Source organism: Hakea prostrata, chromosome 8 (genome assembly GCF_041222555.1).
Source record: "Hakea prostrata isolate BN-2017 chromosome 8, UWA_Hpros_2, whole genome shotgun sequence".
In the NCBI taxonomy this organism is placed as follows: Eukaryota; Viridiplantae; Streptophyta; class Magnoliopsida; order Proteales; family Proteaceae; genus Hakea; species Hakea prostrata.
The window spans coordinates 50,244,373-50,271,449 of NC_142607.1; the positions used below are offsets into that span (position 1 = coordinate 50,244,373).

Here is a 27,077-nt window from a genome sequence, read left to right on the forward strand (position 1 = left end):
TAAGGTATACAAGATAGTAGCTTCTGATGCTTATCCAACAAAATAATGCTCAACAGAACAGACGAGCTAAAGAAAATAGAATAACTTGTAGTCTCAGGTTTAGACAAAAAAGAACCAATGTTGAAGAGAAGAGAATAGAGATTCAAAACCAGAAATCCAGCTGTTCCAGATTTTAAATCCACCAGAGGTCCAGAACCTTGGCTGGATCTGCAGTAGAGAACAACTATTGAATCAGCAACAGTCCTGAGCTAAGTTGACAGATCGAAACAACAAATATGCTTTTCTTCATTCATATAAATCAATGGGGTTTGTAAGGCCGTCCAAAGCAGGATTCCAGACTCCTTTCAACCAACCTGTACTTCCATTCTTTACCTGTACCTTCTTTTGGTTAATGGGTTTTCAAATGAGAGGAACAACAATGAAGAAGAAAGCGAGAGATGAAGAGAAACGATGGAGGAGGAAAGGGAGTGAGCGGGAAGTTGTGGGAGTTGGAGGAGTGTTTGACTTGGCTTTTCAGAAATGGGCCAGTATTGGCTAAATGGGTTATACAATTGGGTTTTTTTTCTACTTACAATCAGTCTTTTAATCTCAGCCTTCTATTTGGCATATTTCATATGTCAAGTTGTGGTAGTACATTGATGTGCACAACAAAGGATTTTTATCCCAAACAGGTGAGGTTCAGAATCAAGTTTCACAGAAGGGTTTACATCCAAGCCCCACCTACTTATAAGACACTCACAGGACCCAAGACCTCCTCTATATCCACCCATAATGCATGGCAGAAAAATATCTGTCTAGTGAATCCCAGATAGCAGACTTAGAGCTAAATTGAGCTGACTTTTGAGAAGCCATTCAACCACCATGAGGGATCATGTTCTTGGAACTGCCAACAGATAATTAAACAAACTGTCAAATTTATTAAACAAAACAAAATAAAACTGCTTAACTGGTAGATCAACTGGAACTGAAGTTGTGATGAAACCCCAAATCTACAGTTAGAGGCAATTTGGTACTTTCTCCAGATTCTTAGGGTTGCCCAGGATTTCCAGCAAGAGGGAGGTATCAGGCATGTTTCAGAGGTTGTAGGGTCTTTGAGGGCTGGCGGTAACTGGGATTCAGATCTGAATTCTACTGTAAGTGAATTCCCGATTTGAAATTTTGAACCAATGTCAATTTAGGGTCTAGAGGAGGTTTGGCTGGGGGAAAGGTAAAGGCGAATCCTTGCTGGTTCTGATGCACAGAATTGGTTTCTATTGATGCTCTATCAATTAAAATTGAATCTGATTGAACAGAATTACAGAACTTAACAAGAACTGATTTCAGGACTATATTCTGCAGAATCCCAAAGTCGACAATGAAGTGCAGGATTCCTAGGTTTAAGGGAACTGAGCTGTTTTGGAGAAATAACCTAACAGGGGTATCCTAGAGCTAGGTTCAATTTTAGGGGAAATGGAAGGGGCCAAAAAAGGAGCTTGGGGGGGGGGGGGGGGTAGGTCTAACAGAGGGGGAGGGGTGAGGGGGAGAAGGCTATGGTTGCTATGGGGGAAAGGGTGGGGCAGACTTACTTGGGAAAAGACTTGATTGGTACTTATAGTTTTCATTCATCAAAACTGAATTGCTTACAAGACTTGATTGGTACTTATAGAGAGTACCAGACTCCTGCTTGACTCCTTCTAAGAAACCAATCACTTGCTAAACAAGGACTCAAATAACTAATTACTTGCTACACAAGGACTCAACTAACTATCTTCCAAACAAACACTTAAAAATAAGATCTCCTTTGGATAACGAATCTTATAACAGAACTAACTTTTACTCAAGCTGAAACTCTCAAATTCCTTCTAAACTCAGACTCCAAATAACAAAACAACAGCAGAAATTAACTCCACAAAAGTAGTTGGACTCATTCCAACTAGGTAGGACTTGATTCAGGGGGTAATAATGACCAAATTGCCCTTGTGCTGGTTTGGCCCCCTGGACTTGTTTCCATTCTCAGGTGAGCTTGCCCTTGGGCTAGTTACATCAAGTTGATTTGTTAAAGCTCAACCAAACAGAGATCTTAATGTCATATGGAATTGGAAGCTCATTCACTTCTAAGTTAGTGCTAGAGGTCATGCGGAAGGTTGAGACATTAAAAGTTGTCGAGGGTGTCCAGGACATTTTCCCTACAGTTTATATGACAAGCTCTTACAACCAAATTTTTATTTATCTGAATTGACAATCTCAATTATTACACAAAAATCATTGGGATAAACCATCAATGAAATAACTTAATATGCCAGCAGAATTAAGTAGATAGAACAATGGGAGCCTGATGCTAGCAGCAACTGTAATGTCGGTCCAAGAAGATGACACAGATTCAAAAAGAAAAACAAAACTGTCCTACCTCAATTCTTATGCTGCATCCTCCCACTTTCTGATCCAGCATATGGATCAATAATTACATTTATTACAGCTGGTTTTCGTGCTGAAAATGATTCAGCAAGGGCAGATTTGAGTTCTTCTGGTGTCCCAACAAGATATCCTTTTCCTCCAAAAGCTTCCATGACAGTATGATAAGCTGCACCAGGAACAAAAGACGTGGGAGCAGGATCCTCCTTGTGAGGCCCAGTTATTTCTTCAGGATTCCTCCGGTCACCACCATATACTCCACCATTGTTGAAAACAATCACAACCACGGGCAACTGGTACCGTACTAGCGTCTGTACAATTACATAAAAACAATGAAAATTTCCATCACCAGAGATATCTTTATGAAAGAACACAGACAGACACAACCCAAAAAAAAGAATGAACAATATATATAAGTGATTCACAAGGTATCTCCTAAAGACTGGAACTGCATTAATTTTACAGCCATCGACTTCATAAAGTGAAACTGGAAAAGGGGTCTCAATTCATATGAGAAGAACCAAACTTGCAAAACCAAATAGCTCAACCAGAGTCTATTTAAAGCTCCAAGAGTATAGGATTAAGCATGTCAAACTATGTTTTTAAGCAAATTCATCCACTGAAATAATTCCCAATTTAAAAACAACAAACAAACATATCAACTAGAGATTGGAAAACAAAGAACAAAAAATAAACGCTTGGGATGACAACAGAACATGAACACCACCAAATCCCAAATTCATCCTTAAACCCTCCGAGTGACCAAAGATCAGAAAGGTAATCGTATCAATCCAAGAGTACTAGAAGAAACAATGTGAAATGACATTCTTCTGGAGGTTCCAATAGCTTTGCCACTATCAGTTTACCCTTGAACTAAGATTTACAACTAGCTAATGGGTTCCTACACAATAATGATGAAGGATGTAGATGATTTCTCAGGCAACCTGATGGAATTCCTTTTTATGTGTGTTGCCTCACAGTTTCAAGGTTTTTGTATTAAGCTCACAACGAAAAGCTGCATTGTTGGCATCTAAAACCCAAAACAGTTTCGGGAATAACAGAACGATGCAAGAGACATGCTTGAAATGAAGTACCTAGAACTAGAAAAGCAGAAAGTCACTTATAATAGGTTAAATGCTTCCAAACTAATTCATCAGGTCCCAGCAAATATACGTTTCTTAGGTGTTCTAAATGCGTGCATGAAAAAGCAAAGCCTAAGAAAAGGGAGCAAACCTCGACTTCCATAGCACTAAATCCAAATCCAGAGTCTCCTTCGACAGCAACTACCAGTCGATCCGGTGATGCCACAGCTGCAGCAATACAATAACCGAGACCAACACCCATAGTTCCCCAAGTCCCTGCATCCAGCCTTGTTCTCGGCTCTGTCTGAACTAATACAGACCTACCAACATCCATGGTATTTGCTCCCTCCGACACCACAATCGGGGCAGGGCTTCCTTGTGCCAGAATTGCATCCCTAATAATTCTCATCGGAGTAAGGAAATTAAATGGTACAACAACCTTTGCCAACTGCAATTCCATCCTTGAAACATTCTCCTTAGTCTTCTTCGAAATCGCTTCAACCCAAGAATGCGATTTCCCCAAACAGAAAGGTTCATCTTTGATCTCCTTGTTTATCAACTCCATGATATGTCGAGCATCACCAACCAAACCCAGGTGTGGTTTCCGAAGCTCAATTTCTTCTTTGGAAACATCAACCAGAATGAATTTCACATCCTTGGACCATCTGGGTGACTCACCGAAATGCAACAACCAGTTAAGCCTCGCACCCACAACAAGGGCTACATCACATCGACCAATCGCAAGTGAACGAGAAGCCGTGGCAGCAAGCTCATGTGTATCAGGCAACAAACCCTTCCCCATTGGAGTGGGCAAGAAGGGAATCCCAGTAGTATCAACAAACTTCTTCAAGGCATCCTCAGCCCGAGAATAAGCTGCACCTTTCCCGAACACAATAAGAGGCCTCTCAGCGCTTCGAAGCAGAGCCACGGCTTTCTGAATTTCAGTTTCAAGGCTTCCAACAGTTTTTTCAGTCGCACGTGAAGCCCTAGAACTCTCGGCCGCATCTAAGAGCTTTGAAGCCTCAGATTGTGAAATTGTTTGATGAAGAACATCGGTGGGAACATCCAAGTAACATCCCCCGGGTCGGCCAGCAACAGCATGATAGACGACATCAAAGACATGTTTAGGGATTTCTGAAATATCGGTAGGCTTTGCAGAGAACTTCGAAAAGGGTTTCACAGCAGCAACTTGATCAAGCTCCTGAAAATCTCCACGACCAAAATCCTTTTGATCGCAGGATCCAGAGATCAACACCATCGGCCATGTGTTAATGGCAGCGTTTGAGAGACCAGCGAGGCCATGAACGCAGCCAGGACCAGAGACGGTGAGAAGAACTCCCGGACGGCCGGTGAGATAACCGTAAGCAGAAGCAGCATAGCCTGCAGATTGCTCGTTATGGAAAGCGATGAATCGGATTCCAACGCCGACAGCGCGATTCGCAAGAGAAGTTACAGGAATACCAACCACACCAAACATATAATCGATGCCGGCGCGAGACAAAGCTTGAGCTACTAGAACATTACCATCGATTTCGGATTCCATATGTTTGGATTCTGAATTTTGATCGTTGGTTGCCATTAGAGCTCCGCTTCAAGTGAAATGAGTTGCAAGTTTTAGAGCCTAAAGCGATTAAGGGCTTTTGAGGAGAGAAAGATCAAGAGGTTTGTTGAAGAACTCAAGCTACTTCAGTAATATATATAGTGGATAAAGAGTAGCTTTTTTTTTTTTTTTTTTTCAAGAGTAGCTGTCACAGAATGTTCGGTGTTTTTTTTTTTTGCCAAAGGACTAATGGGATCTATTTTAGTCAAATTGAGCCACCTTGGGATAAATTAAAATTTTTGATTCGATCCTCTCAACTTTTGGAGCACCCATGAGTCGGATCATCTCTCCCGACAACTCCTTCACATTTTTTAACCACAAAATCAAATAGGATTGTTCTATAAATAAAAATAATAAAAGAATTTAAGAAAAATAGAATCTTTAGCAAGGTTTAAAGTATCGGTATCAAGTATCGTATCGGTCAGGTGATTTTAAGGGACGTATTGTATTGTATTGAGTATTGTATCGTTCTGACTAATATATTTTAGTATACTTTAATAGAGAGACATCGAGATGTATCGTATCTATTAGGTCAAATGAAGAGACGTATTTGCTAGTATCGTATGGTATTGTGGAATACTTTAAACCTTGATCTCTAGTCGTACCTTATACCTATATTTATGTTGAACAAGCATTCGAGGAGCACAAAGTACTACAATTATACCCTCTACCACTGTCCACTACTGAGAACTACCAAACTTGGGGCCTTGTTCTGGCCAATTATCCAAAATTATGCCAAAACACAGTCAAATAGAGGAGTGTCTTTCGTCCTTCTTTTTTCTTTTTTAGCACTGAGGTTTGCCCTGTCAGCTTATACACACTTTGACTATAGTCCAAATCAACTCTCTCTAACAATTTTGAGCCACACAGTAGGCAGTGGAACCTACATATACCAACTAAAATTTTTTAATTTTATATATTAATAATTATAGATGGGACACACCTCCTTGTTTTATGGTCCATAACTGTCATATATAATATAAGACTTCGCCTAGTCCCTAAGGTATTAAACTCTTAAGATCATAAAGAAAGGTTGAATATTTTCCATTTTAGAGGAGTGTGTTTTACATTCCAAAAAAAATCCCTTCACGTCATCGCTCACGTCAAAATTCTACCTTGGCCTTCTGGGTTGGCTTTTTCTGGTGACTCTTATCCTTCTCTTTGGGTAATATACCTTTTGGGGCACTCAAAAGCCCCAAATGTTTGCTTTTTCTTCTTCTCCTCCTCGTCGTCCTTCCTGGGTCGTCCTTCCTGGGTTGAGATATTTTTTTGTAAAATTCCTGGGTTGAGATTTGAGGGAGGTGTTACCCAGTTGCCTCTCTGCTCAACCATGCCATTCTTGAGCTGTGATTCATGTTACACGCTGTAATTCTGTGATTTGATTATTTTTTCTTCCTCCATTTTATCATGTACAGAGTAACTTTTCTAGTTAGATTCATTTTTTGGCTCAAAGTTTAGATTCAGGATTGATTCTTGCAGTTCCTTAGATTTTGCTGTCTTCAACCTTGTAAGGAGGTCAAAGATTCCGTAAATTTTTCCTTTTCACAATCCTTGTATGATGATCCAAGCTTCAACCCTCTTCCAGCAAGTGGGTTTACTGCTACTTCATGCCAATCAAATATAATAAAACCTGCCCAGTTAAATCTTTTATAGAACTGGTGTTTACCTGTCTTCAGTTGTGAATTCAAACATAGCTTCTTCCAACCAGCTACCTATGATCTGTGGAAAGATAGCTCACAATCCTGATCAAACAATTCCAAAATAATTTCTAACCTGCCCCACCATTCTGATATATATGAAGATATTATCTTGCTTTTTCTATGGCATTATTCATTTGGTCTAATAGAAGGGGCAATCACCAAGAATTTTTCCCATCTTCAAAATATTTTTGAGTATTTCAATCAAAGCAAGGTTAAAAGTATCGCCAACAAAATTCTAAGCGTACGAATCTGCTTACCCATTCTACCGCTTTGTTGTGGTTCGTGGGATGCTTTTACCGATCGAGCCAACCATTCTACCCTTTTTAGTTTTTATCCCCTAATAACTCGCACACGGATCCCCTGCGTATGCATAGGCAGGGCATCCAGCGTTCCGACGCTCAAATCCAAGCCTTGCGCTAAACGCAGAGGATCTAAATCCTAATAACTCCACTTTAGAGTGAACTTAAATGCTGCGCATTTAATGTGTAACACTTGCTACCAACGGTCAAGATTAAATCTTGACCGCCCATTTTGCAGGTGGTGAAAATCGAAACGGACTATCAAGATTTCGATCTCGACTATAGACAACACAGTGCTCAATGCAGAACACTAAAGTTGAATCCTTCTACTTCACTCTACTAAGCAACCAATCCTTTCAAAATTCCTAGTTTGTATAAAAGTATTGTTTTCTTGAGGGTTAAGTAAAGGAACTATCTTGCATCATATTTTGGATTGGAAAATGGATATAGAAGTGTTCCTAAAATAAAACATTTGGGAAACTTTTACATTCATTAGTTTTGTTCTGTTCATGATTTATTAAGAATCTTTAAGGTTAATTTGTATTTCTACTAATACTTTTTTTTGGATAAGACTAATAGTTTTTATTTTATATCAATCACTTAGGTAAAAGCAATTTGTATGAATCCAGCTGGTTTAAATTCTAAAGGAAATATCAACTCAAGCTCAACGATATACAAATACAAAACCAAAAGCAATAAGAATTGTTCCTCATGTTTATCAAGTTAGCTCAAATTTCGCACTTTATTCGGATATGTATCTAAATCGTATCATATTTTACTTATGTTTGTTATAAATTTTCAAACTAGTCCTAAATATGAACGGATTTTGACTCAAAATGTGTACAACCATTAAGATATTTTAATGAACTCATCTCCCCAAAGGTTAAATAGTTTAACCATAGATCAAAATTGAACAAACTCACCTCCCTATCCCCCAATCCTAGTAAATGACACTACACCCACCTTTGGAAAAATATTCTCCTTTCCCGAAATTCATTCACCTTCATAAAGAACCACTCCATCAATCATTTTCTAATGAAATTGTATAATGCGTTCATATTGTAAATCCGACATCGTATTGTTCCATACATTTTATTGTACCACTATCTCACTCAATATGAGGTTGCATAGGTGATGCATTAGACTTAAAATGTTCATTTTATATGCTACTTAATGCATATATATAATATATATAATAGTTTGTTTTTCTGTCATAAAGCATGTAGTTTTGAATTCTAAGTATTTTATGATGTGGGATTCAGCAAAATATTTCTATAGTACGATATTTTGTTAAAGATTTTTATATGACTAGGTAGTAGATTCTTTGCTATTTTATTCATCTTTTAATAATGTTTTAGAATGAAATTTGATTACTTACATGTCTACATCTCTTTTGATTTTTATAATTGTTTTTGAGTTTTCGATGTAGACATGTAAGTAATTATTTATACATTAAATTATTCGTGTCTATGGCATTTATTGTTTCATGTCTTTCAAAGTTAAACATTTAAAATTCATAGAATCCATTTTCATTATTCCTATTAAACATGTTCTTATAAATTTGAGTTTTGTCCATCCAATTAATGTTCAAAACATACACATATACTGCATACCAATTTTTCTGATGACATGGAACACTTTAATTTAAATACTTTAGAGATGCTAATATTAATGCTGATTGAATGCTAATTCAAAGAAGAAACATGCAATTTCTACAGTTTGTGTTTATTTCATTTGTTGGCACATATGGCTGGCTAATAAAAATTTGTTATTAACAAAAAAATAAAAAATAAAACCCTAAAAGTGACAGCAGGTGTTGCAAATAAGGTTGTACAAGCCCATGATAAAATTTGGAGAGCTAAAAAACCCAATCACCCCACTGGACCTTGTTCGTCACAGCAAATTTGGACCCACCTCAAGAGGTTCCAAGTCGGATGCACCCACTAGTAAGTTGGTTCAAAGAAAACTGTGATGCCAGCTTGAAAGAAGGTGAGCCAAGTATGGGCCTCGGACTAATCATTAGAGATTCAGAAGGATGAGTGAGATTAGTGGCATTGGAACCCAGTTCCTTTCAATCGGCAACAATTGGGGAGGCTCTTGCTATCAGAATGATGATCCTATATGCGTTGGGAGAAGGCTTTGATAATGTCATTATCAAATTGAATTGCAAAAATGTTTTGGACTATATTCAAAATGTTGGTTCAATTAGAAGAGACTTAGAACCCATCATTGCAGATATCAAATATCTTGCTCCCTATTTTGAACTGTGTACCTTTAATTTTATTCTTAGGCAGGTCAACACTATTGCTGATCAGCTAATTAGGAAGGCCCAGTCCTGGCAATAATGATTGTTTGGCCTATTTCCGATCCTGGCTTGTAGATTTGATCTTTGCTGCCTCGATTTTGCCGTCTAGATTTAAAGTGAAGTTTTCTATCCAAAAAAAAAAAAAAAAAAAAAAAGATAATGTCAAAGATGCCCTTACAATTGAAGGATTATTTAGGGTTCTTTCCAAATCCTTCCCTAGACTTGGAGATGATCCAGTGAAATATTCAAATCAAATGGTTTGAAGTGTAGGGTTAGAGGTGTTGAACTGTATCGATCATATCCAACCATGTTTTGCTTTTGCCTGATCAAGGTTGATAACACTTGCATATCTCTTTGGAAAACCTAGATCATATCCACTTGGTATCAAAACCACGTACCATAACTGAAACAACAAATATAAAGCTGTATCATATCAAAATGTTTCATTATTGGTACAGTCAGTTTCCAACAACAATTTCGAACATGAAGCCATCGATATATTCTGGGTCCAAAACGCACAATATAACCGTTAAACTCAAGAAGAAAGAAAAAGGAAAATTGGATGAGAAAGAAACTGAAACATAAAATTAATATGATCACTGGGGAGAATATTTCCTTTCTAGATCTCCAATAATGTGTGGAGCTACCATAAGGATATTGTTTATACAAAAATACAGAATATGAAAGATGAAAGAAAATGCAGTTGCCAAAGCAAAGCACACCAACAAACCTTCAGTGATGACCTTGACTATGGTAAGACATTGCTTAATGTACAGCTTCTGGATGACCAGCACCTGATCTGTTTACAGGTTGAAACCCATAATCGGAATTACATCTGTTAAACAATCTCTCTGCTGGTCCAAAAGTAATACTAGCATTCTCCCAAAATCACGGGTTGGCCACATGTATCGTATGTGCTGCTTCTACTCAACCAGGGTGTTAGAAGAGAGACACCAGCAGCATTAGATTTTATTTTTGGCAGACATCAATTCAATGCAGAAACGAGGTCTACCAATCAAGACAACATAATATTCAAATTCAAAAAACTGGTACATTCTACATAGAACTCCAAGAAAGGAGGTGCTACTTTCTTAGTTAGGCCAACAAGGAACCTTCCATGACAGTAACAGCTTTGCCTCGAATCATTACTCTCTGGGTTGTCTCATCTAAATGCAATTCCAGCACTCCACCCCTTGGAGATGCCTAATCCAAATAAATTGTGTTATTGTGAAATGCAATGCACATGTTTGTGTTCATAGCACAAAGAGAGTGAGTTAAAGAGGATACCATGTATGCAACAAGATCACATTTTCCCAGCTTTTTGCTCCAATAGGGCGCCAAGGCACCATGTATGCTTCCACAAACAGGATCCTAGTAGATAAATGAAAATTATTTCAAATGACCAAACATCCATTAAGCATACAAAGAATCTAATATTATGTTCTCAATAAGGTTCTTACTTTATAATCCTTTGAACAATCATTGTGGTCTAACAGGGGAATTATTTTGCATATTAGGTTTAACTAAGACAAGTACATTGGTTTTGTATTTGGCTTTATAGTACCTTGGCTCAAAAAAGGTTGGGGGGGGGGGGGGGGGAGAGACATGTAAACTAGGGCAAGATGAACCAGCAAAGCCCCTTCACTAAAATGATTTGTATTGAATGGGAAAATTTTTGCATAAAACACTACTAAGACGAAAAAATAAATTTTAGTAAATCATCATTTGGAACCCAGAATAGCATTGAAGCTTAAAAAAGACAGAGAGAGAGAGAAAAGAAAACATAGAAAACATAGAAAACATTTGCAATGTTCAACAATAGAAATGATATAACTAAAAATCTTCACAACTATATGGTACAGAATGCAGACTAACAACTACCCGTAAAGATGATATCCTCTAATCAGAGATCATGTTCAAAATTTAAGATGCCTAAGTACCAATTATTATATAGAAACAGGCTACAGATTTACTTAAGTCCAAGACAAAACAAAGATATCATGGTACTTTAATATAGTGAAAGTATGGATCCACAAGACACTTTGTAAAAATGATAAAAACCAAAAATTGAAAATATTCTTCCAAAACAAAAAAGACAGTTAAATGAAGTATAACTAGCATCTAGAACAAGAATCCTCAGTAATTATTCACAGTGATACAGGACAAGGTGTAGCAAGTACACTAGAAAAACAAAAGTACGACATGATTGTCACCCATAAGGGCAAGTTTTCAAGGTTGTACTACATTTGAAAGTGGGTGGAGAGGGGAGGGAAGAGAAACTAGTTTATTCCATTAACAGAAATAAATTTTCAAGCGCAGCCCAGTTTTTCACCCTTTAGTTCTACAACATAAGTTTTTAACATTCAATAATAGAGTGAGTGAATATTTGTTAAATATTACTCATATTTCTAACTGAAGGATAAGAAAAATACCAGAATCCATATTAAATTTGTGACAAACCCAGAATCTATAAACCCGTTGATGAAATAGAAGACAAAGAAAGCAAAGAGAGATTGTCCAAGGAGCGAAGCAACTGATAGATAGCTACAACCAAATGTAAAACAGGAAAGACAATCCTAGTATAACTACAACTATGACAACTCAAATACGGAAAGAAATGACAAAGAAATAAATAACAAAACAAAAACAACTACAGGAAATCATCTAGTTCATGATAGGGACAATCCCCTATCATGCTACACAACTTAACAATGTTCATACGTATCAAAGAAGTTACCTCATTAATTCCAATCTTTGGATAAAAAGCACGAGTAAAGAAATCAAATCCAGAACCATCAGGGGCAGGCCCTGTAACAATGACCCCTCCTACAGGACACTTTCGTATCTCATCCAATTGTGGTTGTAGATCTGCAACAGTCTTTCCCGATGAGAGCTCGACCTAAGAGAATGCAACCAAGTTCCCTCTTTCAGTACAAATGCCAAAAGTAAGACATCCATGTAACTTACAACAAACAAGCTGTGCCCAGAGTGGGGTAAAGAGGTACAACCTGGCACAGCCATAGTGTCAAATTTCTTGCAATACTACAAGCATTAAACAAGAAAGAGGAGACAGACAGGGATCCAAGTTGTCCCTAAGTTAAAGCTCACTACCATAATTGTTACCCGCATACATTGACGAAGCACCCTAGTATATACATAATCAAGTGTCATTATAAATGAATGGGATAAAATAAGTACATAGAGGTCACCACCGGCTTCAACTGTTTTACTTGCATTGACCACAGAAGCACCATTCAGAGTTTCAGGAAGTGATGGAATATCTTCAGATTCACACTTGAGCAAAGGAATTGTAGGGACGTCTATTTCTATAGAGAAATGCTCTTTTGGTTTGTCATCTGCGAATTTTGACGCATCCACATTTCTTGATGCAGTAACCCTTTTAGCAGTCAGAACTCCAGATAGTGTTTCAAACTCAATAATATTTGTTCTTACTAGCTCGGATGTGAAGAGAAAATGTGCAGATGCTAAGGTTGCATGACCACAAAGTTCGACCTGTAGACAAAAATGAAAACCGAATTATGTGGAAGTTTATCTACTGATAGTTGCAAGAACAGTCGTCTACTGACAGCCATCCAATGTATGAAATTTAACAGAACCCATTGGAAATATACGGTACTAGTGAATTTGGGCATGGTAGGTAGGAACTCATCATTTAGTTCTAATTCATATATGGTTTACTGCAGTTCCATAACACTTCTATGGGTTGACCGTTCCCGTGCTACCTTCAACATTCTGAACTATGTAGAGGCAAGCAATGCAACTTTGAGAAGATTAGCTACAACCTGCAACCCCTCCCCCCCCCCCCCCCCCCCAAAAAAAAAAAACACAAAAAGGAGCGGAGGGAGCGAGGAAATGGACACTTCTATAATCATGGAGTAAGAACAATAGTTACAGAGAGCAATACTTTGAAGTATAAACCCAGGAAAACAACTAATTCCAAATAAACAAATCAAGTAATAAATAAGTCTAAACCCCACCCCTTCCCTTCTATTATTAAAAAAACAGAGGATTACCCACAACCCACTGTTACCGGCGTGCCTCTTTCCATTGTTTACGGCAACTTGCCGGAAATAGGGGGGGGGTTACCCTGCGGCCGGAAGCTCTAATTAAAGAAAACATACAATCCAAGAACACCGAAACTTATGAGACTCCCAAGGGTTTTAAGTGAGTATAAAACATCTCCAGAAATAACAAATTTGAGTTTCTAACAGAAATCCTAAAAAGAGATAATATGGAGAATCAAGTAATGAACAAGAACCTCAACTAGAGGAGTAAACCAGCGAAGGCGGAATCGCGAAACAGAATGGCCATTAGAGCAATCACTAGCGTCCGATTGTGTAGAGGAAATCGGAATCAAGAAACAAGTTTCTGAAATGTTGAATTCCGCTGCAACAGATTGCATCCATTTCTCATCTTGCTCTTCTTCTTTTTCCAGCAAACACACTGCCGCTGGATTTCCTTTAAACGCCGTGTCAGTGAACGCGTCCACCTGCGCGATTCAAATCCTTCATGTTAAAAACAAAATCCCTAAAGCTCGCAGATGATGATGACAACGATCAAAAAGAGAAACCAGTTGAAATTACCAGAGAGTATTTCACAGAACGTTTCACCATTTTTTTTTGAGCTGAGAAGAGAACTGAAATGGAACCCTGCAAGATTCTTCCTGTAAAGAATCTGGGTTTTCAATGCTCAAGCCGTCAAGCATGAATTTTTTGCGTTTCCCCATAATTTGCAATGCTTAAGCCGTCAAGCATGAATTTTTTGCTTTCTTGTGATACGAGTACGACACGAATGGCTGGGCTGGAATTTCGGCCGAAATAGAATGTTCAAACTTCAAAGCGCCTTTTTGTCTTTTTTTCGTCATTTTCTCAATTTCTGGAAATTTCGGATAAAACCCGACATAAAATTTGCTATCAGAAACGAGTCCTTTTTTTCGGTAACACATCCGAAACAAATCCGAATCTTTATAATATCGTTTGTGATATATTCTCTCTTTTTTTCATTTTTGCTTTTTACCTGTTTTTAGAAAATCAGTAAGAAAACTCATCTTGGGTTAAAAGTTAAAACTCAAAAATTGTTTGAAAACCACCAGATAAAATAAGTTTTTTTTTATTAAAACATATGTTTGGCATTACTTTTCTGCAAAAATGATTTTTTTTTTTAAGTTTTAAAACTCGTGTTGAAAAAAAAAGAAAGAAAAAGTATGTGGGTCCTCAAATATTCCCCTTCGAAAGCAAATTCATTCATCTACAAATCCAATCCATTAAAGAATTACATCGAACAACACCACCCCCTTTGGGCACCATTACACCTAAACCTGACACACCGAGTAAAATCGTATGTAAGTTTGTAACCATGGAAGGTTTAATAGAGAAAGAAGGAATGAAAATTTCATCATGGCAAGGTATATTAGAGGTGTGCTTCTCTTGGCAAGGTATATCAGAGGTGTGCTTCTCTTATAAATCTGGAGTGTGAGGAAAGCACAATCCTCTACCTACCTGTCTACCTCACTGGTAAAAAACCTAAATAAATAAATACCCAATGACACTTGTATCATGTATCCATAAACCCCTCCTCTTTTTAAAAGCTTTTGGAATTGATAGAAAATATTTACATACACAAGCTTTGCCTCTCTCATCAAGTATCCAGAAATTTCAAATTTATAGATTTCAAATCTATGGAGTCACATTTTATATAATTAACTGTTTGGTTAACCGAATATGTGGAATGAAATCTATATATTAATCTATGATTTTTATGAATGCACAAATGCCTAGCGTTTTTATAGTAAGGATGAAATCTATGAATTTCAACCCTTACCCATAAATCTATAAATTCACATTTTTAGTGTAAAAAGATGAATCTCTAGATTTCATGAATCTAGAGATTTTCACAACCAAACAGATATAAATCTAACATTCATGAATCCAGAGATTTCAAATGTCGATGCATGTAACCAAACCCCTTAGGATTCATTAACCCATTTAGTGAGATGTTTGACAAGTGGACCAATGAGTGTCGTGATATTGGAACATGCTGATAAAAGAAGTATGTAGGTAGAGTTGCCATAGATGTCCAATTGAGATTCCAATCCAGTGTTAGAGAATACATCACCTTCATGATGAAGCTTTACTTTCTTTTTTAACATCTAACATGACAATTGAGACATATAAACAATTCATTCGTTGCAGTGTCCCTCCACCTCGCCTTACGATTGAAGGAATCATTAGGGTTCTTTCCAAATCCTTCCCTAGACTTGGAGATGATCCAGTGAAATATTCAAATCAAATGTTTTGAAGTTTAGGGTTAGTGGTGTCAACCATATTGAACTGTATCGATCATATCCAACCATGTTTTGCTTTTGCCTGATCAAGGTTGATAACACTTGCATATCTCTTTGGAAAACCCTAGAACATATCCACTTGGTATCAAAACCACATACCATAACTGAAACAACAAATATAAAGCTGTACCATATCAAACTGTTTCATTAATGGTACAGTAAAGTTTCCAACAACAGTTTCCTTCATGGTAGAGTATAGAAACAATTTCGAGAATGAAGCCAACATTATGTTCTGGGTCCAAAACGCACAATATAACCGTTAAACTCAAGAAGAAAGAACAAGGAAAACTGGATGAGAAAGAAACTGAAACATAAAATTAATATGATCACTGGGGAGAATATTTCCTTTCTAGATCTCCAATAATGTGTGGAGCTACCATAAGGATATTGTTTAAAAAATACAAAAATACAGAATATGAAAGATGAAAGAAAATGCAGTTGCCAAAGCAAAGCACACCAACAAACCTTCAGTGATACCTTGAATATGGTAAGACATTGCTTAATGTACAGCTTCTGGATAACCAGCACCTGACCTGTTTTTCAGGTTGAAACCCATAATCGGAATTACATCTGATTACAAAATCTCTCTTCTTGTTCAAAAATAATACTAGCATTCTCCCAAAATCACGGGTTGGCCACGTGTATCGTATGTGCTGCTTCTACTCAACCAGGGTGTTAGAAGAGAGACACCAGCAGCATTAAATTTTATTTTAGGCAGACATCAATTCAATGCAGAAACGAGGTCTACCAATCAAGACAACATACTATTCAAATTCAAAAAAACTGGTACATTCTACATAGAACTCCAAGAAAGGAGGTGCTACTTTCTTAGTTAGGCCAACAAGGAACCTTCCATGACTGTAACAGCTTTGCCTCGAATCATTACTCTCTGGGTTGTCTCATCTAAATGCAATTCCAGCACTCCACCCCTTGGAGATGCCTAATCCAAATAAATTGTGTTATTGTGAAATGCAATGCACATGTTTGTGTTCATAGCACAAAGAGAGGGAGTTAAAGAGGATACCATGTATGCAACAAGATCACATTTTCCCAGCTTTTTGCTCCAATAGGGTGCTAAGGCACCATGTATGCTTCCACAAACAGGATCCTGGTAGATAAATGAAAACCATTTCAAATGACCAAACATCTATTAAGGATACAAAGAATCTAATATTATGTTCACAATTATGATTCTTACTTTATAATCTTTTGAACAATCATCATGGTCTAACGGGGGGAATTATTTTGCATATTAGGTTTAACTAAGACAAGTACATTGGTTTTGTATTGGCTTTATAGTACCTTAGATAAAAGGGGGGGGGGGGGCATGTAAACGAGGGCAAGATGAACCACCAAAGCCCCTTCACTAAAATGATTTGAACTGAATGGGAAAATTTTAGCATAAACACTAATAAGACGAAAAAATAAATTTTAGTAAATCATCAGTTGGAACCCAGAATAGCATTGAAGCTTAAAAAAACACAGAGAGAGAGAGAGAGAGAAGAAGAAAGAAAACATAGAAAACATTTGCAATGTTCAACAAGTACACAAGAAAGATGAGGTAAATGTAGCAAGTACACAAGAAGAACCAAAGTAAGACATGATTGTCACCCATAAGGGCAAGTTTTCAAGGTTATACTCTATTTGAAAGTGGGTGACCAGTATCTTCCATTAACAGAATTAAATTTTCAAGTGCGGGCCCAGTTTTTCACCATTTAGTTCTACAACATAAGTTTTTAACATTCAATAATAGAGTGAGTGAATCTTTGTTAAATATTACTTATATTTCTAACCAAAGGATAAGAAAAATACCAGAGTCCATATTAAATTTGTAACAAACCCAGAATCTATAACCCGCTGATGAAATAAAAGACAAAGAAAGCAAAGAAGAGATTGTCCAAGGAGAGAAGCAACTGATAGATAGCTACAAGCCTACAACCATATGTAGAACAGGAACGACACAAGCCTAGTATAACTACAACTACAACAACCCAAATAAGGAAAGAAATGACAAAGAAATAAATAACAAAACAAAAACAACTACAGGAAACCACCTAGTCCATGATAGGGACAATCCCCTATCATGGTACACAACTTAACAATGTTCATACATATCAAAGAAGTTACCTCATTAATTCCTATCTTTGGATAAAAAACACGAGTAAAGAAATCAAATCCAGAACCATCAGGGGCAGGCCCTGTAACAATGACCCCTCTTACAGGACATTTTCGTATCTCATCCAATTGTGGTTGTAGATCTGCAACAGTCTTTCCTGATGAGAGCTCGACCTAAGAGAATGCAACCAAGTTCCCTCTTTCAGTACAAATGCCAAAAAATCCTAGATTGGTGATAAAAGTAAGACATCCATGTAACTTACAACAAACAAGCTGTGCCCAGAGTGGGTAAAAAGGTACAACCTGGCACAGCGATAGTGTCAAATTTCTTACAATACTACAAGCATTAAAAAAGAAAGAGGAGATGAACAGGGATTAAGAAAAGCAGAGGCTTCCAATTCTAATAATTTCTTGAAATGAATGTATCCAAGTTACTAAGTTAAAGCTCACTACCAAAATTGTTACCCGCATACATTAATGAAGCACCCTAGTGTATGCATAATCAAGTGTCATTATAAATGAATGGGATAAAATAAGTACATAGAGGTCACCGCCAGCTTCAACTGTTTTACTTGCATTGACCACAGAAGCACCATTCAGAGTTTCAGGAAGTGACGGAATATCTTCAGATTCACACTTCAGCAAAGGAATTGTAGGGAAGTCTAGTTCTATAGAGAAATGCTCTTCTGGTTTGTCATCTGCTAATTTTGACGCATCCACATTTCTTGATGCAGTAACCCTTTTAGCAGTCAGAACTCCAGATAGTGTTAAAAACTCAATAATATTTGTTCTTACTAGCTCGGATGCAAAGAGAAAATGTGCAGATGCTAAGGTTCCATGACCACAAAGTTCGACCTGTAGACAAAAATGAAAACCGAATTATGTGGAAGTTTATCTACTGATAGTTGCAAAAACAGTTGTCTACTGACAGCCATCCAATGAATGAAATTTAGCAGAACCCATTGGAAATTTACAATAACTAGTGAATTTGGGCATGGTAAGGTAGGAACTCATCATTTAGTTCTAATTCATATATGGCACACTGCAGTTCCATAACACTTCTCTGGGTTGACTGTTCCCCGTGCTACCTTCAACATTCTGAACTATGTGCAGGCAAGCAATGCAACTTTGAGAAGATTAGCTACAACCTGCAACCCCTCCCCCTCCCCAAAAAAAAAATCAAAAAGGAGCGGAGGGGGCGATGAAATGGACACTTCTATAATCATGGAGTAAGAACAATAACCACAGAGAGCAATACTTTTAAGTATAAACCCAGGAAAACAACTAATTCCATGAGTCATCAAATTTTGCACTTCATGACTCAAAACACCATAAGAAATTTAAGAACCCATTACCTTCACTCTATTTCTATTACATAGGCAGAGGATTATCTACAACCCACTGCAACTCCTGAAAAGCAGCTTAGCAACATAAACTTTTCCTTGTTTAACAGTAGAAAACTCAAACTTGCACATAACGGAAAATTAAAAAGCCAAAAGAGAGTGGGCTGTGGGCCAGGTTAAAACCAACTGCGAACTTAGAAACAAATCAAGTAAATAAATAAGTCTAAACTAAGCTCTAATTAAACAGAAAAAATACAATCCAAGAACACCGAAACTTATGACTTCCAAGGGTTTTAAGTGAGTATAAAACATCCCCAGAAATAACAAATTTGAGTTTCTAAGAGAAATCCAAAAAAGAGATAATATGGAGAATCAAGTAATGAACAAGAACCTCAACTAGAGGAGTAAACCAGCGGAGGCGGAATCGCGAAACAGAATGGTCATTAGAGCAATCACTAGCGTCCGATTTTGTAGAGGAAATCGGAATCAAGAAACACGTTTCTGAAATGTTGAATTCCGCTGCAACAGATTGCATCCATTTCTCATCTTGCTCTTCTTCTTTTTCCAGCAAACACACTGCCGCTGGATTTCCTTTAAACGCCGTGTCAGTGAACGCGTCCACCTGCGCGATTCAAATCCTTCATGTTAAAAACAAAATCCGTGAAAGCTCGTAGATGATAATGACAACGATCAAAAAGAGAAACTAATTGAGATTACCACAGAGTATTTCACTGGACGTTTCACCATTTCTTTTGGAGCTGAGAAGAGAACTGAAATGGAACCCTGCAAGATTCTTCCTGTAAAGAATCTGGGTTCTCAATACTCTAAGCCGTCAAGCATGAATTTTTTTCGATCCAAATGGCATCTGCGTGAATCATGGCTTCTGATGATACGACACAAATGGCTGAGCTGGAATTTCGGCCGAAATATCATGGTCAAAGTGCCTTTTTGTTTTCTTCGTCATTTTCTCAATTTCAGGAAATTTCGGATAAAACCCGAAAGCAAATTCTTTCACCTACAAATTCAGTCCACTAGAAAATTACATCCAACAACATCACCTAAACCTAAAACACCGAGTAAATTCGTACTGGAACCATGGAAGGTTTAATAGAGAAAGAAGGAATGAAGAATTCGTCATGACAAGGTAGATTAGAGGCGTGCTTCTCTCATAAATATGTAGAGGGGTGTGAAGAGAGCACAATTCTTTACTAAAGAATTCGTCATGACAAGGTAGATTAGAGGCGTGCTTCTCTTATAAATATGTAGAGGGGTGTAAAGAGAGCACAATCTTCTACTCTACCCTTGCCAATAAAGAAATTGTGTCAGATTCTAAACAATAATAGATAAATTCCATCCCCATGTCAACTGTAACATATTCTTCCTTAAGCTCCCTCCCTTTTCAAATTTTTAACATGTTCTTCCTTTCTTGTTTAAGCATCAACGAGTCCCAACCCTGTTTGGTCTCCTTTGATTGGGGTTATCTGCTTTCAGGCTTAATTGGTTTGATTCTCTCCTACTTCCCCATACAATCCATAGTGAGAGTTAGTACTTCTGCAAGTTCTGATGAAAACAAAATATGAGGTAATTTGACCATTTTAAAATATCAGGTGAGAAGGCAAGATAAGAGTTCAATTTTTTTTAGTGGTTAGAAATGAAACTTTTGAAACGGGAATAAAAGTAAATCAACAGTGAGTAGAAGGGAGAGAGAAACCACCCTATGATTAATTATATTTTAATTTATTTATTAAATAAAAAAAAATCCCTACACAAAAAATAAAAGGAAAATATAATATAATGATTCGACAGTGATACCATTTTGAATCGATATTATGTACTGATAAAAGAGGTGATTTAGAAGATGATGTTTCCCAAAGAATTAGAATAGGGTAAATGAAATGAAGATGTGCACTTGAGATCTTGTGTAATCGACATATTCCATTAAAGCTTAAAAGAAAATTTTATAGGACCGTTGTTCAACCAACTAAAATGTATAATGCATAATGTTGGGTTGTTAAAAGAATCATATAGATAATCTTAATGTAACACAAATAAGGATGCTAAAATGGATGAGTGACAAAACTAGAAAATATAAGATAAAGAATGATCATATTAGAATTAGTTTAAGAGTTGCTCCCATAAGTGATAAGCTTCAAGAAAATCGTTTGAAATGGCACGACCACATTTAACAAAGACCTATAAATGCCCTTGTATGGAGAAGTGATATAATCCAGATTGAAGGGACTAGAAGAACTTGAAGTAGACCTAAAATAACCTTAAGAGAAGTGGTGAGAAAAGATACGCATATCTTAGGTCTTGTATCTAACAATGGCCTTAAATAAAACTGATTGGGAAGTAAGAATTCATGTAGCCGACCCATTTAATTAGAACAAGGCTTCTTCTTCTTGTTATTACTACATACCGTTTCTAAAACCATTGATAACCACATAACAAAGATCAAATAGAAAGAGCTAAATCTGTACTGGATATACTTTGAGATTTGGTACTTAGAGATTTACCAAATACTTGTAAAGTCACCAAAATGAACTCCAAGGAAAAGGGAGTTATTTCCTGAGCTAGCAAAGTAGGGAACCTTCCATTACAACAACAGCTTTGCCTCGAATCAGTACTCTCTGGTTTGCTTCATCAAAATGCAAGTCCAGTACTCCACCCCTTGGAGATGCCTAATCCAAAGAAGATCTATTATAATTCCAGAAATCCCATTTATGTGTCTGTGTTGGAGAAAGATAAGAGAGTCAGTTAAAGAGGATACCATGTATGCAACAAGATCACATTTCCCCAGCTTTTTGCTCCAATAGGGCACTAAGGCACAGTGTGCACTTCCACAAACTGGGTCCTGGTAGATAAATGGAAGCCATTATAGATGAGCTTGATGACATTTGATCTGAAACTACATTTGCTCATAAAAGAATGGGAAAGAAGCAAATATGCAAGCTAAACAAGCAAACTGATGATACCAAAATCATTTGTACTTCACCCAATTAATACTAAGTGTTTTTTATCAACTGAGTAGCATATAATAGCCACATCAACCTTCAAGTTCACAAAAAATCACAGTTGTTCATGAAGCTGCTCGCTAAAGGCCGTTCCAGATGTCTTAAACTAAACACATAAAACTATGTTGCCCTTTATATTTAAGGGTTCTATATTAAACATATCATATATATGCTGCAGTAATAAAACTTTCAAACCCGTATAGTTTTGTAACAACCATTATTGCAAACCAAAGAGAAGGTGTTTACTCTCTACCCTCTTAAGTTATACAAAAAAACCAACACAATTAGAAGACATGAAAGCATTAGAAGTAAAAGGTAAATACTTTAAAAGAAATAATTGAAGATACTTCCACTGTTATAACAGCAGCACTAAAGATTTTTGTAAGTCTGATACAAAATTCATGCTAGAAACTAGATGTATTATAGACAGAGATCATGTGAAAAAAATTCCAGATCCTCAAACACTGACTATTAAAGGGAAATCAGGACACAGGTTTACTGAAGTGCAGGAAAATAACAAAGATATAATGGCACTTACAACAGTGATGGTATGCATCTACAAGTTAACAAGGATCTATGCTCTGAAGTATGTTTCTTTGTTTTATGTCCCCAACCCCTTAAATTTTCATCATATGATAGTGATAATTTTGATCTTCCTTGTTACCTCATTAATTCCAAACTTTGGACAGAAAAAGCGACTGAAGAAATCAAATCCAGATCCATCAGGAGCAGGCCCTGTGATAAGGACCCCTCTTCCAGGACATTTTTGTATCTCATCCAATTGTGGTTGTAAATCTGCTACAGCCTTTCCAGATGACAGCTCAACCTAAGAAAATTCCACCAAGTTTCTTCTTTCAGTACAAAATTCAAAAAATTCCTGTATTTGAGCTAAAAAGAAGGCATCCACATAGCTACCCAATAAACAGGTGGTGCCTGAAATAGGTAAGCACTGGTTCTCAAGCCAAATGGGTCAAGGGAAGGGGCAGGCAAAGACGAGGTGGGGGATGGATTCATCATCAGTGAAAAGATGCATGTAAGGGTTGGATTGGATGTTGTGGTGGATAAGCAGGACTTGGGTGGGATGGAAACTAGAAAATGTACTCCAGATGGCAAAGGCTTGGTGGGGAATGTGACCTTTGAACCAAGTGAGATTAGCCCCACGGGACCAGGGGACCAGGGGAGAGGGGGTGCAAATGTGATCTCAAGAAGAAGCTGTGGAGAAAGGGGAGTTCCTGGAAGAAGGCCAAAGAAGCTGGTCACAAGGGGAAGGGGGAGGAAGGATCCAGGATCGGGAATCTATGATGAGTAAAAGAGGACAGAGTATGGAAATTCCACAAGTGTAAATTGCGCTAGCTCCCACCACGTGATACAAGATACCAGCCAAGCCCAAAAGAGAAGTTAAAGGAGAGCGGAGAGCGGAGAGCGGAGAGCTAGGGAGTGAAGAGAGGAATTTCAGCCACGTCCATGAGGGGTTAGAGGAGATGGACAAGGATAAATAAAGACAGAGGCTTCCAGCTCTACCAATTCTTGAAATGAAACTACATAAGTTGTCACTAAGTTAAAGTCAACCAAAAATGGGATACTAGAGTTTTTCCCTAGCATAATGATTCAGACCTACACAAATGATGCCTCCCAATATATCCATAATCAAGTATCAATATGAATGGAATGGAATGGAATACATACAAGGAGGTCATCACTGGCTGTTTTACTTATATTCACCATGGGAGCAGCATTCAGGGTTTCAGGAAGTGATGGAATATTGGTGGATCCAAACTGAAACACAGGAACTGTAGGGAAATCTAATTCTATGGAGAACTGCTCTTTTGGTTCACCATCTGAAAACTTTGAAATATCCATGTTTCTCTCCGTAGGCTTCTTTTTAGCAATTAAAACTTCAGACACTGTTATGAACTCGATAATATTTGTTCTTGCTAGCCTGGATGCAAAGAGAACATGTGCAGCTGCCAAGGTTCCATGACCGCAAAGACCGAGCTGTAGAAAAAAGGGGGAAAGTGTAAGAATCTATTTAGTGAAAGAAGCAACAACCAGAAAAAGAAAAAAAAAAACACTGAACTATTGACAACTAGCCAAAGTATGAAATTTAACAGAAGCCATCCTACAATACAATGGTAAAATGGAGCATGTTAGAGATGGAATAACCACTCAATGGTCATATGGGGTAGGCAAAGGCCACAAGAGGGTTATTGAAACCATCCAACCTTTCCCATTCTTTTGGATAATCAATGAAATAAGATGAAGAATTCAGGAAAGAGTTGACAAAACTAGATTCCACATGGGTATTGAAGGTTCGTTGGACTGGTTCCTTCCTAGTATAGCAGTACCGTCCATAAGCACAAGCCATTAGATCATGTAATCACAATCCAATGGGAGTGATGGTATATTGAACCAAGAACTGCTTTCCTAGAATTTCAGATTCAAGCAATCCAAAGGGGTAGCACTCACAATAAGAAGAAGAAGAAAGGGAAACCAAAACAGGCGTGATGGTATTCTGTGTTGAAAACAATTTAGGTTTAGCGCATTCTCTTTTGTTAGTTTTGGACTGGGGTAGAGGGTTGGGTTGATGGTTTTTGGGTTCAAAGCTGAGTTAACCTGAAATTTAATTTTGATTCTCATTCAAAGGTTAGCTGGTGGCTGGCATGCTGAGAGCATTTTGGCCTGATTGTAGCACCAACGAAGGGAGTAGAGGATTCAAATCCCCCCTCTAAAATGTGGGCGAGGTTTTGGAGGGGAAAAAAGAGACAAAACAGTAGCTCTTTCTCCTCTATTTTGCTTAATATCTTAAACCCCCAACCTATGGAAATGGAAGACCCAATCTTGTGGAAGACTCCACACTTCCACTTGAATAATCTTCACCTTCCATTATTCATATGGACAACCCAAGCAAAACTGTTGAACCAACCCATCAACCAGTCTAGATAAAAGCAATCTAACCCTTACCCAACACAACAATCTCTCAACATCTGTATCAGCTAGAACTTAAAGATCGCAAAGAAGAGGAAGAGCATAAGAACAATCTTTCCATATAACCTTGTCACTAAAGCTAGAAACCAACCAAGAACAAACAAATCTGAACCAAAGATTAAATAATAGAAGAAAATCTAAGTCAAGATTGCCGGAACCTCTGAGTCTCAGAATGAGTACCTTTCCAGGAAAGGAAATTACAGAAACGATCAGAGGTCATTGAAGATGGAAGAAAGTAGAACGAACCTCAGTTACTGGAGAAAACCAACGGAGACGGAACCGCGAGACAGAATGGTCCAACTGGGTAGATGAAATCGGAGTTATGAAACACGTTGCTGCTATGTTGAATTCCATGGCAACAGCCTGCATCCACTTCACATCTACTATTGCTTCTTCTTCCAATAAACACACTGCCGCTGGGTTTCCCCTAAACGCTGTGTCAGTGAACGCGTCAACCTGTTCTATTCATGCTTCATCTTAAAAATCAAATCTTAAAGCATACCCAAATCAAGAATCAAATAAAAGAGAGAGAGAGCATTACCAGAGAGTACTTCACTGGACCTTTCACCATCTTTTTTCAGGAAAACAGGAGAGAGTTGAAAAAGAACGCAGCAAAACTCTTCCTGGGCTTGAGTGTTTCTCTCAGTTTAAAACCAAAACACAAATTTTTGGAAACTTGCTTCGCAGGGTCCACTTAAGAGTCTAAAACGCAGCATTTGAGTGGAAACCACCTCGGTTTTGTACCTAAACAATTGAGCTGGTGCCACAACTTGCATGACCGAAGGACTTCCTATTAAATTCTTTTTTTCGTGTCTTTTGCACGAACTACTTTCAATTAAGTCTATCTTGCCAGAACACTGATTGTCATTTGTGTAGAATTAAGACAAATTTGTTGGCGTGTCTGTTCATCTCATGTGGACAGTGCGAAGACGATTTGGATTGCAAAAAAAATGTTGACATATTTTCATCTCATTTAACTCGACCAATAGAATTTGGGTTGTAAAAATTTTTTTAGCATCTTTTCAGCTCATTTAGCCCATTCACCCAATCATTGATTTATGTCTTTACTTCTTTAGTGGAGACACCATCTCACTAGGGATAAAGTCATACAACCCATGATTTTTCTCAGTGTTTATAATTACTTGTTTTTCCTTATGGTCAGAAAGAAATGTGGTGACAAATTGACAATGCTTAAACAGAAACCCAACCCCCATAAACTGAATGCTAGTCTTTCCAGATTGATCTTTGGCCTTAACTTATGTGCCACACCAACCACTTGTCTTGATGAAACCAAATGCTTATGTTATATAATAAATATTGATATGCAACATCATTCACGCATATTTTTTTGTGTGGGGGTACTTAAACAGATTTCTAGATAAAGCTACTTGGAGTGGGGATTATTAGTAACCACCAACCGTTAGCAGGTGCAATTGAACATAAGAGTGAAATGTGTTGGATTTTGTTTTAAAAAATATATAATATAATATAATATACTATTTAGATAAGTTTCAAAATCATTAAAACTCTATCTCCCTAGTTTTGTTTTAGGACTCTTCTGGATGTCTCGTTTAGTCCCACATCGGATGGAGCTAATGATTATATGATTATATAATCGTATATAGCTCCTAAGTGGGGTGTATCGGAGAGCTATGTGTGGATCGTTGCTCAATCATGGTCCGTAGACCCTAGTCTACCACATGGGGCACCTTAATATTATATAATAATATTAGTTGTCTATGATGGGATTGGGTCATGGATCTAAACCCGCTTTGGTTTTGCGATATTCACAACTCTCTGGATGACCTTACGTACATATCGCCTCTAAGGTGTCCATACGAGTCAAGCGAACAAGAGGCCATTCCATTTTGGTGAAAAG

The 27,077-nt window shown here is 37.5% G+C and overlaps 4 protein-coding genes across 5 annotated transcripts; all 4 read right to left on the reverse strand.

The window, feature by feature from the left end:
* Positions 1-2,187: 2,187 nt before the first annotated feature.
* On the reverse strand, positions 2,188-5,148 carry LOC149008436 (Thiamine pyrophosphate dependent pyruvate decarboxylase family protein). Its single transcript, XM_089166950.1, has 2 exons — positions 3,625-5,148; positions 2,188-2,702 (listed from the first exon to the last, which is right to left on the reverse strand). The coding sequence occupies exons 1-2, from the start codon at positions 5,050-5,052 to the stop codon at positions 2,388-2,390; spliced, it is 1,743 nt and encodes a 580-aa protein (XP_089023076.1). The 5' UTR covers positions 5,053-5,148; the 3' UTR covers positions 2,188-2,387.
* Positions 5,149-9,846: 4,698 nt separating this feature from the next.
* On the reverse strand, positions 9,847-14,188 carry LOC149008437 (uncharacterized). The gene is made up of 6 exons (XM_089165799.1): positions 13,982-14,188; positions 13,657-13,887; positions 12,576-12,890; positions 12,115-12,276; positions 10,665-10,748; positions 9,847-10,580 (listed from the first exon to the last, which is right to left on the reverse strand). Exons 1-6 carry the CDS (start codon positions 14,009-14,011, stop codon positions 10,473-10,475), a joined length of 930 nt encoding a protein of 309 aa, XP_089021925.1. The 5' UTR covers positions 14,012-14,188; the 3' UTR covers positions 9,847-10,472.
* Positions 14,189-15,975: 1,787 nt separating this feature from the next.
* LOC149008438 (uncharacterized) lies at positions 15,976-20,081 on the reverse strand. Its single transcript, XM_089165800.1, has 6 exons — positions 19,917-20,081; positions 19,591-19,821; positions 18,397-18,711; positions 17,869-18,030; positions 16,766-16,849; positions 15,976-16,681 (listed from the first exon to the last, which is right to left on the reverse strand). Exons 1-6 carry the CDS (start codon positions 19,944-19,946, stop codon positions 16,574-16,576), a joined length of 930 nt encoding a protein of 309 aa, XP_089021926.1. The 5' UTR covers positions 19,947-20,081; the 3' UTR covers positions 15,976-16,573.
* A 1,192-nt stretch (positions 20,082-21,273) lies between these two features.
* Positions 21,274-25,916, reverse strand: LOC149008439 (uncharacterized). Of its 2 annotated transcripts, none has more exons than XM_089165263.1 (6): positions 25,740-25,916; positions 25,445-25,614; positions 23,900-24,208; positions 22,878-23,039; positions 21,970-22,053; positions 21,274-21,880 (listed from the first exon to the last, which is right to left on the reverse strand). In XM_089165263.1, the coding sequence occupies exons 2-6, from the start codon at positions 25,565-25,567 to the stop codon at positions 21,773-21,775; spliced, it is 786 nt and encodes a 261-aa protein (XP_089021389.1). In that variant the 5' UTR covers positions 25,568-25,614; positions 25,740-25,916; the 3' UTR covers positions 21,274-21,772. The 2 variants fall into 2 exon arrangements, with proteins under 2 accessions (XP_089021389.1, XP_089021388.1); XM_089165262.1 differs by having other exon boundaries at positions 21,467-21,880; positions 25,445-25,654; positions 25,740-25,914.
* Positions 25,917-27,077: the final 1,161 nt, after the last annotated feature.

Excerpts from the sequence above, each read along its gene's own strand:
- LOC149008437 (XM_089165799.1), bottom strand. The coding sequence starts at position 14,011 with ATGGTGAAACGTTCTGTGAAATACTCTCTG. Across the intron at positions 13,888-13,981 it reads GTTCTGTGAAATACTCTCTG|GTGGACGCGTTCACTGACAC; the intron begins GTAATTTCAACT and ends TGAATCGCGCAG. Across the intron at positions 10,581-10,664 it reads GTGATCTTGTTGCATACATG|GCATCTCCAAGGGGTGGAGT; the intron begins GTATCCTCTTTA and ends TATTTGGATTAG.
- LOC149008438 (XM_089165800.1), bottom strand. The coding sequence starts at position 19,946 with ATGGTGAAACGTCCAGTGAAATACTCTGTG. Across the intron at positions 18,031-18,396 it reads AAGCTGGCGGTGACCTCTAT|GTCGAGCTCTCATCAGGAAA; the intron begins GTACTTATTTTA and ends GCATTCTCTTAG. Across the intron at positions 16,850-17,868 it reads CAAAGATAGGAATTAATGAG|GATCCTGTTTGTGGAAGCAT; the intron begins GTAACTTCTTTG and ends TTTATCTACCAG.
- LOC149008436 (XM_089166950.1), bottom strand. The coding sequence starts at position 5,052 with ATGGCAACCAACGATCAAAATTCAGAATCCAAACATATGGAATCCGAA. Across the intron at positions 2,703-3,624 it reads TTAGTGCTATGGAAGTCGAG|ACGCTAGTACGGTACCAGTT; the intron begins GTTTGCTCCCTT and ends GTAATTGTACAG.
- LOC149008439 (XM_089165262.1), bottom strand. The coding sequence starts at position 25,769 with ATGGTGAAAGGTCCAGTGAAGTACTCTCTG. Across the intron at positions 25,655-25,739 it reads GTCCAGTGAAGTACTCTCTG|GTTGACGCGTTCACTGACAC; the intron begins GTAATGCTCTCT and ends TGAATAGAACAG. Across the intron at positions 21,881-21,969 it reads GTGATCTTGTTGCATACATG|GCATCTCCAAGGGGTGGAGT; the intron begins GTATCCTCTTTA and ends TCTTTGGATTAG.